General features: G+C 41.3%; 1 protein-coding gene across 1 annotated transcript in view; it reads right to left on the reverse strand.

The window, feature by feature from the left end:
* The window catches only part of Nup205 (nuclear pore complex protein Nup205), a 13,194-nt gene extending 1,740 nt beyond the window's left edge, over nt 1-11,454 (reverse strand). The window contains exons 1-3 of the mRNA XM_043011399.2: nt 11,351-11,454; nt 6,207-6,393; nt 1-4,468 (exon numbers count right to left, since the gene is read on the reverse strand). The exon at nt 1-4,468 is cut by the window's left edge and continues 1,740 nt beyond it. Of these exons, the coding sequence (XP_042867333.2) occupies nt 1-4,468; nt 6,207-6,393; nt 11,351-11,363 (4,668 nt within the window). The 5' untranslated portion in view covers nt 11,364-11,454. The remainder of the gene's footprint in view (nt 4,469-6,206; nt 6,394-11,350) is intronic.
* Nucleotides 11,455-11,694: the final 240 nt, after the last annotated feature.

Raw genomic sequence — 11,694 nt, forward strand, 5'->3', positions numbered from 1 at the left:
TAAGAAGACTCTCAGTGCAGCCATCAGCACAGAGCGATATCTTTGCACCACACTGGGGATAAAGTCATCACTGCTACCTGTGAGTATAGGCTTGGCAGGTCGATAATCAAGACATACCATCTCTGACAAGCGTGTGGTTAGCCCAGCATGAAGAAGTTGTTGAGCTCCTGATGGAGATAAAGCTAAACGTGCTAAGAGTGACATTCTTGCTTCATATACATACAGTGGTCTCAGATCATCATTATCTGATGTCAACAGAGTTAACAGCTGGTGATCATCATTCCTGAGAGCATCCAATATGCGAGGCAGATGTCCTTGATCAGCAAGATGAGAGAGAAGTAGAGAATCACTAGTAAGAGGAGCTGCTCTGTGTTCTAATGCAGCCAATGCACTCAAGCATGTCAGAGCCAATACCTGACATACATGATGGCCTCCTCCAGCTTCTATGGCTAACACATCAACCAACTGAGGAAGTTCTTCCCGAACAACTTCATAGTTTTCACGATGAAACTGTTCCTCTTGAGTTTCCCTTGGGGCTCGTAGAAGTGCCTGAGATGTGTCTTCTTCAATTTCCATTTTGTCAATGGGATCAGCCCTAATCTGAAGGTAGTTCAGAAGGGCAGCATATGTAGATGTTCGGACACCTTGGCTGCACTGCCTAAATCTTGCTACACATTCTACCAGTCCGCGAAGAACCAGTTGCAAGGATGATGGGAACTCGGCTTGGGCTGTCGGGCTGCCGCTATCCAACATGGACACATACTGTGGGTGATGCTTGGTTGGTCTGGCATGGATGGTTCTTAGAGTTGTAACAAGCATCAGTAATGTTGACACCAACTGTGTGGTCAATGAAGGTAGTGCCGTGTCATCCAGAAGACGTCGGGTAAGGTCATGTGTGAGTGTGTGAAGGAATGAGTGATGTGTCGCAGTCTCTATAAGGTCTGGAGGTGTAACTGCCACCACTACTTCTACCACTTGCCGCCAACCTTCCAGGAAGTGTCTGTAGGCAAACATCAGTGCTCTTGTTTGGTTAAGCATCAAAGCATGACTCATGACTAGCTCAAGCTCCTCTTGCAGTGGGTCACGCTGCGTAACAGATGTGCCTGAGCCTCCTTCTGCCAATAGGGCACTCAGCTGTTGATGTAACATTTTCATGTTTACCATTGGACCTTCTGGAGATGGCTCCTCACAACTAGTTATAAGTTCTGGTGCTCTGGTGAAGTACTCACACTGAAGGGGTGGTGGAGAATCAATGCTCAAATCAACAGCATCCAGCAATGACAGAAGAGGGCCTCGGCCACCACTTGCACCACCCACCCAACCCTGGGATGCATCTAGGGGCTCTTGCTGTGGCATCTCAGCTCCAGCCACCAGCAGGTGTATAAGGCGTGCTAGTTGGGATCGTTGCTGATGGATGGCATGATAACGCAATTCCAAAGCAACACACCTCAGCACCCATCCCTGAGACAAAAGTCGCAATCTTGATTCATCTTGAGGAAGGCCCATGGCGGCAACTGTGCGATATAAAAGGTCTTGGGAAGATCGAAGATACCTCAGAGTTGGTGAGGATGTGATGGAATCACTACACAGTGAATGAATAAGTCTGTATGCTACCTCAGCAAGGCTAAGTGGGCATGATGGCAAGGTTGCCAGAGTGGCATGCAATGCTGTGCGGGGATATCCTCTGGCTCCAGCATCTAGTAAGTCTGTGCGTAAGTTTGTCATGTCATCAGCTGTATATCCCAGAAGGAAGTGTGCAATATTTGGAGCTGGAAGAGGGAGGTACTTCAGCAATAAGTTTATTGCAGCATCAGCAGCTTCTAAATGTTCGGCAATATCCAGAGTTGCATGATCTATCACTTCCACAAAGCTATGTCTTACTGCCATAGCCGTATTTGTCGAAGCTGTCAACAGAGACAGAAGATGAGCTTGAGCACTGGGTGTGGCTGCAGATGAAGCAAGCAGTCTACAGGCTAGGGCTGCATGCTGTGGTAGTGTCTGGTGATGGCCCACAATTTTCACTACATTTAGTAAGTGATCACTGATGCCAGAGTGAGGATTGATGCTCATCAGTAACCTCTCCACTCCAAGGACTACATCAGGGTTGGATGATGCACCGAGGACTATGTGCTGTTGTTCCTGTGCTGCCTCCAACAACTGCAACACAAGGAGAAGGCTCTTGTGCAAATCCTCTTCACCAGGAACTTCACGGTGCTGTTCTAAAATCTGAACTCCATCGTGTAAAACCAAGAGAACTTGTTTCTGTAGCTGTGACTCCTGTACAAGGTCCAGCAGGATGGAATGCCCAGGTGGTTGTCCAGCTCTCTGCTCTGCTGAAGTGCTAGCGACCTGGAGGTGCTCAGTTAGCAATTGGTGGAGTAGCTCCAAGCAGCCACGGGCTACAGCCCACCGTTCACCTGCATCACGGTAAGTACGAGAGTTGTGGCGGAGGAAGATTCTATCCCTTACCAAATCTAGGTAGGGACGAAATCCTGGTTGGCGAGTGGCTGCACCTAGCATTGGTGGTATACCAGAACGTACCAATGAACTCAAAAGCTTCAACAATGTTCTTGTCAATGGAAACTCCTCAATACTGCTTTCAACTTCTTCAATGTCAACCAAAAGCCCACGAGGCTGATAGCCTGCAACGCCTTCTTGAACAGGAATCAAGCCTGCACCTTCCACCAGCTCCCACACACGCTGGGCTAACACAGGTGTTAAACTAAAGGCAGCCAGTACATTTACTAGCTCTGTTTTGAGTGCCAGAGGAACAGCACAAGTCAGTAAGCCAGTGCACACAAAGAGAGGCGCCCAAGCAGCATTGTCACAGAGTGCCACTCGAGACAGCTCATCCTTCCTGGCCACCATGCTCATCAGTTGAAGCACTGCTAATAGCCCTTGCACCTCTTGTGGTGTGATTCCCCTGGGAGTGCCACGGCTGCGGTACATGGTGTCCATCGCTCCAGGTTCTTCTTGCCTCAGATTATTGTAGTATTGTGTTAGAGCTGTCATAAAATGCTCCCAAGCCAAATTGCTGCCTTGTGAAAGTGGCTGGCTGTTCATTCTGAGGAAATTGTAAACATACTGAGCAGAGCGTGGAGTAGTTGCTAGGCTAGTGAGGAGGTTTACGTAGGGCACAAACAAAGAGGGTGGTAGGAAGTCCCCTGGGAGCCGTACAAATTTGAAGAGGGCCATTTGCCTTGATCCCTGCCCTCTGTACTGGAGGGATGCTGTGGGCAACACCTCACTTGGACACCAATACTCTTCAACAAGCTCACTACACTGGCCATCTTGATAAAGTGCTGCCAGACAAGTCAAGAGTTCTTCAAATGGCTGTTCAAGAATTGTTGGAGGTTGGAGGCTCTCCCTGAGATTGGCTGTGATGAGACGGGAATTTTCATCAGCCCTGTTTTTCATGGCCTTCACGCGCTCAGGTACATGAATAATAAAATCAGACAAGATGGAATGTAGACGCTGGCAATAGAAAGTCTCCAGAGGAACATTCTTTTTGGTAAGAATTGAATTCTGGATGAAAGAGAAAACTTTTCCTTTGAGAGCATCATCAAGAACAGCATCATCTTCCTCTAGAATGGCATCAATATCTGCCAACTGGGTGGCAACTGCAACCTGCCTTAAGTTTGCAAGGCTCACAGCCCAGGCAAGCTGTACTATGGCTTTGAGTCCCGGAGTCTCCCAGGCTAGTTCTGACCGCATGTCCTGGTGGATCTCTTGCACAAAGGACCGATCGCTGGTAATGGGGAACTGGCTGAGAGCTTCTGTCATGTCCTCTGAGTTGAGGAGGTGGCCTGCCTCTAGACTGTAAAGCAGGGCCATAAGGAGGGCCAAGTTGACACTATCCAGAGATCCGTCACTCGTCTCGGTCAGCTTCACCTTTGACATGTAAGACAAGAGGCGGCGGCATTCCTCCTTCTTCAGAGGGGTCTGAGCCGCCCAGCTGAAGAGCGACTCTGCTAGCAAAGTTCGCACAGCTTGGAACTTGTCCAGCACCATTTTCCTGTGTTTGGCATCTCCCAGGGCTCTGTTCTGCTGCAGCAACTCTATTTCCTTTGTGATATCCATTGACATGATGAGCTCTAAAATCCTCCCAACCAGGCTGATGTTGAGGATTGGTTCCAGATACCTGGTGATACTGAGAGAGAGTTCCTCATTGTCTGGGAGGAGGACCCAGGACATGCCCTGTCTCGCCTGGATCAGAGTCTTGAGGGCACTGGCCAGGTGCACCCGGCTGTCGTAGTAGAACAGGATGGCTATGAGTCCTCGCGGAACACCCGGGTACAGGGTGCGTTCCTCTTCAGCAGAGTGGAGGAGGGAAGCTACAGAGATCTCACTCAGGTTAAACATGTCTGAAATGATGCACACTTCCTTGATGAAGGAGTCAGACAGTTTCATGGGGACTGTGTAGCCGGGGAGAGTTATTGGCTCTGTGGTGGACCGTTGGATGGTTGATCTAATGGAAAGAAAAAAAGAAGGAGAATTATTTCAAGTTAATCACATGTTCAATAATCAAAACCTTATTGGTTGTATTATGAAAACCAAAAGTGGGGCCCACTTTACCATCCCTAAATTCCTTATTAATCAAGACATTTACGACACTTGCAGAGTCGGGGATTACATTATATAAACAAATACATTATATATATATATATATATATATATATATATATATATATATATATATATATATATATATATAATATAAAATATATAATATATACACACACAAACTTATCTCTTTATATATATATATCTACATATATATCTATATATATCTATATCTATAGATCTATATCAATTTATCTATCTATCTGCCTATAAATATATATATCTATTATGAATGTCCATACATATGTGCAAATATGTAAGTATTTATGAATTCATATTTCTTATCATTGATATTAACCTGCGGACAGGTGTCATGACATACATGACACAGGAGCTTTGGCTTGGGATTTTGGATCATTGTGCTATTTTATTGTGCTATGAGTAAGGAGTAAGTGATGATGGCAATTGCAGTCATAATTACTATAATCAATGTAATACTGAGCAAACCTAACTTCCAAAACCTAGATGGCACCACTTTCTTCTAGCACCAGTAAGAGAGAGAGCCTTGAATGGCACCCATCTATGGTCTCTAGCAAGCACTATCTTTAGAGAGCGATGGCACACAGCAAGTTGACGACCTGTTGCTCTAGAGTACCGCAGATGAAGTATGTGCAAGCAGAACGAGACAAGGAAGTTGCCTTAAACTAAGCCTAGTGTCTAAAATATGCACCTGTGCCAATAGGGATGCCTTTTACTGTGGCACTAACAGTCATAAACACAGGTTTCCTTCTTCTTCCCTACCTCTTCAAGTTATCTTCATTGTAGGTGGTTATATGTTTCGTATTCGTTCATGACAGCAAAAATACGAAAAAATAAAGTTGCTTTTTTACCCTCCCATAAGACAGCAATACTTCTGTCATACTTAGTATAAAGAAAATAATGAGCTGATATGGATCATATACTACAATTTAGTTTTACAATGAGTGACTAAAATAGTGGGTAAAATCAAGTTATGTTGCGTGAAGCTGCCTCACTGAAATAAAACCCATCCTGGAGACTGGGCAAGCAAATCTATCCCCCGTCTGCAATGGGTTGATCACAATATATTCTATTTTGCTTGTAAAATTAATTAGCTGTTTATTCTTCGACATGTTTACTGAAATTCAAAACTCAGTAGCAGACACTGAATCTCACATAATCCTGCATTGCAAGCGTATCCCCACCCTTGGAGGTAGCCCTGCATACAGGGACATTTCATAATATGACGACTAAATGCAGGGTAACCTACACCCTTTCCCTGGGGATAAATAAGCACAGCCCACTTTGAGCTTTTCACAGAATGATCGTAAATCTTTATGCATGAATTGATATATAAACACAATATGAAAGTCATCTTCTGTTCTAAGCTCAGCCCACTTTCAACTTTATATTGAATGGGCATAAATCTCTATGCATGAATAAATAAACAATATAAAAGTCATCTTCTGTTCTATATGTATCAAAAATCATAATAAATGATAATGATAACATTAATAATAATAATAATAATAATAATAATAATAATAATAATAATAATAAAATAATTACACTCTCTACACAAAAACAAACATGTATACACATCCACAAATACATCCAATAGTTACCTTTCGTTAGCATTCTTAGGGGGATTGCGCAGGAGGGTGACGAAGGCCGTACGATGCCGCTGAAGTGCCAGGTCCAGGTCATGCCCCGCCTCCAGGGCCTCCGGAGTCCCTCCACTGGTGGCACTGGTCATAACGGCCCGCTGGACGGCCTGGTCCAGGGCCACCATCGACCCCCATATTCCTTTGTCTGGAAGGGAAGGTGCTATTTAGTATGGACAATAAAGCACTTGTGAGAAATATAATTATAATAATAATAACAATAATAAATTATCTATAGTGGTAAACATCAATAGATCTCCATTCAAACTTCATCTTCAAGATACAACATTCTTGCAATATTTTGCACACAAAACAGGATATCTAAGCATCAGTTCCCCTGTTAACAGAATTAAATGCATAAGTCTAAACAGCAAAATACATGCATACGCATTCATCAGATTATATGGCTGTATTGATTTAGTAGGTATCAATTACTTAAATGTAATCTGTTGCTATATTTCCATAAAACAAGTCAGTTGCAAAGTCTATAATCTCCTGGAAGAGGATGATCACTTCTAAATTAAGAAATTAAATGATTACTACTTCTCTCCTACCTGATAAATATTACAGATAAAAAAACAGAAAATTTAATGACAACTAAATAACAATTTATAAGTGAAAAGGTAGACATTTGCATTTTTACCCATGAAAAAAATCAAATAACAGACAATGCCAATTATAAACTAATCAGTATACACACACACACACTCTTCTATAATTCTGGATTTATAACCTAAATACAGATTTACTTGAAATAAACAACGCACAAACACGTGTACCTTCAGCAACTTTGTTCTAGTGTAACCATCAGATCAGTAATATAAAATCTTGCATGAATAGCTGCTACAAGACATCTAACAGACAGCTAAATGACAGGGTGGTTTACTGACAACAAAATCTACAGCCATTACATAGGCCTTGCACAGAAGTTTCTTCAGGTCAATCTTCAGAATTTCACCAGGTTTCTATTGAATTCCTCTACAAATGTTTGTAAAAACATTTGCAGGCAATAAAATGTGCTCTCTACTTCTTGCAATATACATATATCTACTTTCTAAAATTAACTCTCTAGGTAAACAATCTGCAAAGGAGTATCCCATACTTCTCTTATTTGAGAGACAGTTTTTCTATTTATTTGAGGGGAGTGGATGGGATGGGATGGGATGGGATGGGATGAGAGTGGATGGGAAGGGAAGGGAAGGGAAGGGAAGGGAAGGGAAGGGAAGGGAAGGGAAGGGAAGGGAAGGGAAGGGAAGGGAAGGGAAGGGAAGGGAAGGGAAGGGAAGGGAAGGGAAGGGAAGGGAAGGGAAGGGAAGGGGAGAAATCTTTTTTTGCTTGTCGACTGCTTTCAAATGTCCCATAATATAGCAGAGAATTGAAAAGAAGAGAATATGTGTAACTACTTAATACATAAAGGAGAAAGGCCTCTTGCCCTTTTGCTGAAAATGTGTTCTTTTCAAATAAAGAAAACGTCAGAATTTCACAATTCTTAAAGTTCTTAAACTATTGCAGTAAATAAATTACACTTTTAAAATTTTAAAAATGGTATCTATCATGTAGGTTTTGAGGGGGGGAAGAGGGACTATATATCTATATTTATATTTTTTCTCCTTTCAATTCTTCTTAACACATTAATGGACTATGACGTGTGAAAAATACTCCACAATTATTCAACATTAGTAATATGACTTATTACCAATTACAGTTATTTCACAGATGTCTCTCCTTTGAACCAATCAGTGGAAGTTCAGCATGAAAAAAAAGAAATAAACTGGTGTATACAGAACAGTAACATTGGCAGGAGAGGGATAGGAGTCTAGACGCGGCTGGCACGTTGCCCAAGGATAAAAGATGGGAGGTTACCAGAAAATATCAGTACACACCTGACCTCATCCTGCTATACTACTGCGCTATACAACCACACTGACCCATTACATTAATCGGAAAATACATTTAGTGTTTCAATAAACTAGAAAATCATTGCAGCCGTTTTATTACAAACCAACAGCATCATATAACCTTGAACTGATTGATCTGCCCCAGTCCTTTGCTTCTATAACATACAGAGTTTGGTACCTCTGCCATTTCTACCACTTCCCCTGAGTATCTGTATGAAAAAAATTACCTTAAGGCCATCATCTCTTTAAACTTTGGATTGGAAAGTTACCTTAGAATGCCTGAATAGTCTGCAATGCAAGGGAATTGATACTACAAAATCAATCTTTCTGTTTTACCAAATCAAGGAGCACCACATGACTGCAGGAAGGTACCAAAATCCCTCTAAGACACACCCAAGAAAATGTCCTCGTGCCACAGCAAACTGTTTCGTCATTTTCACATGTTTACCTTTCCATAGGCATTACCCTAAATTCATAACACCTATATATCATATCCTAACCCACACTTTTCATATCTCAGAAGCTTTACCCTGTTGATTGCTGATCCAAGGCAGATACAGAAAGATAAAAGCAACGTCACGGTTTCAATACTTCACGCACTAGAAAAGGCCAACAGACCTCCACTACATGTATTTACCATGACAAGAGCTTGGATTAGTTACTCATCTGACAGTAAATTTCCAGGGAGGTCAACAAGCTCAAACTTTATAATTGTAGATGATGGAGGCTTGGTTTTTTTCCGGCCCACAGAGGCCACAGCAGCACCAGACCTTGCCATGATAGCATAGATTCATAGACTTTGATAAGCAATTGTGACCTTAGCTTTACTTTGCACAGAATATTTTTTGGGTTTTGATGACAGCCACAGTGTCCTTTAAAATTGGTCTCCACACTCTAGTAGATCAACAAATCTTCACTAAGTATATTCTGGCAAGATAAAGCTTTGACTGGTTCTTCATATGATGAATAACCTGGAGAGTCTACAAGCTCTATTTTCCCACAATATATTTGTACATGCTAGAAATTTATTTGCAAGAGTGCCAACATGTACTTTTCATACTTACTAGCACAGTTAAATATAATCTTTATGGCCAATATCTTAGTGCTTCTATATCTTTGTGAACTCTTGTTTTAAATACTTACCTTTGGCTATCTCTGTAATAATCAATAATCAATATAAATCCTTTTTTGTTAACCCATTCATGGCGGGGCCATTCTGGCTTTGAGCGGTCACAATACCGGGGTTTTCGAGCGCATAAGCCTAACGCCTCGAGATTCTCGGGCGCACAAGCCGCAAGCCTGGGTTGCCCGCTCGCTTTACCCGAGCGTGTGGCTTCCCCTCATAGCTCATCCAGGGCGTCTGACGCGAAAACCATAATACGTGCTATCACGTCAACCGGCTCCAATGGGTTAATTGTCTAAGACACAATATGTTCGGGCATTTAGATATATACAACAACAAATGTTGTACTTCACAGTCATCCTAGACTACTGCACAAGCTGTGTCACTGTTATCAGGTTAAAAACAAGTAGAATATACACTTATTTTTTTATTTTTGTTGAGAAATATATATCTAATTTAAGATAAATTAGTTAATTTCCAGTAGTTTAAATCAGAACCTAAGAGGTAAGCAGCACACAAAACTGATAGATGAACTAGTTCTAATCCAATTTTCATTTGTGATGTATTGCATACTGACTTCTTTCTATTGGGTGGAGAAAATCTCCATACTATTTTGTTCAACATCAACAGCCTCTGCCAAAAAATTATGAGCAGAACCCATCTGAACTCTTTGTACTTTGCTATTAGTTTGGCATCCCTGCAGCCAGCATATAACAAGCACAGATGGGTTTCACGGGTGAAAATTCCTTCAAGGAGTAACCAAATTAACACTCCTTTTCTTCATGTATGTAGATGCTTGTGCCTGTTACCTTAAACAATGTCAAGTTTATGGATGAAAAGTTCAGCTATTAAAATCCACATTTTTTTAGAAATATCTTTTGATTTTTCTTTGAATTCAACCATATCAGATGAATACTTTTCTTTTAGTCTCCTCATATTTGGCAGTGACTTGACATTTGAGCAAAATTTCACCCCACCATTTGTATAATCACACAATGTTTTACATGTATTTGAGCTTCTTCATTCTTGGACATATTATATTATTTGCAGTTTGGAAAAATTATACATGTGTGCATACATCTGTAACCTCTTCCTTGATTGTGAAATGATAGATAAGTATCTTCCATGCAATTTCCATATTCCCAAGTACAGCACAACAAACATTTTCAACAAGCCAATCGAAACATCTGTTTCATATCTCATCAACCTATGAACCGCAAAATATATTGACATTTGAATAACCTGGTGATGTAGGACGGCTAGTGAAATGTGTCTATCAATAATAGAGTCCTGGTAGACTTCCTTGTCGATTTATCTTAGATTAAGGAACTAACGCAAGCTCTATCTCGCCAGAATACAAGCCGACCCTCACCACAGTGCCAAAGGCATGGAGGCCGCAATAATTGCTTGACACCACCTCAATGAGGTATATTATAAATGATAACCATGATTTCCTTCATTTGCAATTGGTGCCAGAAATGGTGTTTATATATAAGTGCAAAATAATATATCAAGCCATTAATTACCCTGTACAGTCTCCCTTGCTTCTCATAATGTGCAATCCTGAAGTAAACCAATACCTTCAACAGGGCTTCCCAAATGGAATTTTCTATAACACTTTCGTCATTCAATCTATCAGCTGTTCTTCATGCACAAGAAAAAAGTCAAAAGATAATCCAAACCATGCCTTAGAGATTGTAAACGATAGATAATCAGCATCTTCCACATAAGCACCAATTGTAATATTCCTTCCGCCAGTACCAAAAATTGCAACAAAATTTCACAAAAGCCGATCTATCATAACGATGCTCCTAACCATACTACAACATCGACCTAGACACTACTTCTACTACAAACCCCAACACAAAACCTAACCCGCCGTAGAAACCCCCAAACCCGAACCCAAATAAGCAAAACAAATCTTTCAAAAACTACAAAATCAAGACCGAACATGCTCAGGACCAAGACCTTCCTCATAACTAATTTCCAGCGTCGTTCAACCGCTTTAGATCGAAACCAACACATTCTACCATCACTCCATTATCTATTCATTCATTTCCAAGCGTTTAAGCCGTCAAACTCACTTGTATTACTCATATTTCGCTCATTTTCCGGCCTGGGTTTGAAGAAGGGAACGGATCGCCGCGAAGTCTCACCATGCGAGTGTAAACAAACAAGTGAGGGTCGAGATGCGCAACGCCGCCAACGGTTATAGCTTATAATAGGTGTTTTATATTTGTTTTGTTTTTTAGGTTTGTAGGTATTGTTGTTTTTGTGTAGAGAGGGGTTTAATCTGTTGTGTAGATGAGGACTTTCTGCGAGGGTTTATTTTGCATCTTTAATGTAATGATACGGGATTTCAACATGTTTGGTAGTCAGACAGACATGGAGTATTAAGTATTATTAATGTTTTCGATTAAAACGAATT

The sequence above is a fragment of the Penaeus japonicus genome, unplaced genomic scaffold (genome assembly GCF_977035675.1).
Source record: "Penaeus japonicus unplaced genomic scaffold, GWHDUDI00000001_assembly GWHDUDI00000026, whole genome shotgun sequence".
Classification (NCBI taxonomy): Eukaryota; Metazoa; Arthropoda; class Malacostraca; order Decapoda; family Penaeidae; genus Penaeus; species Penaeus japonicus.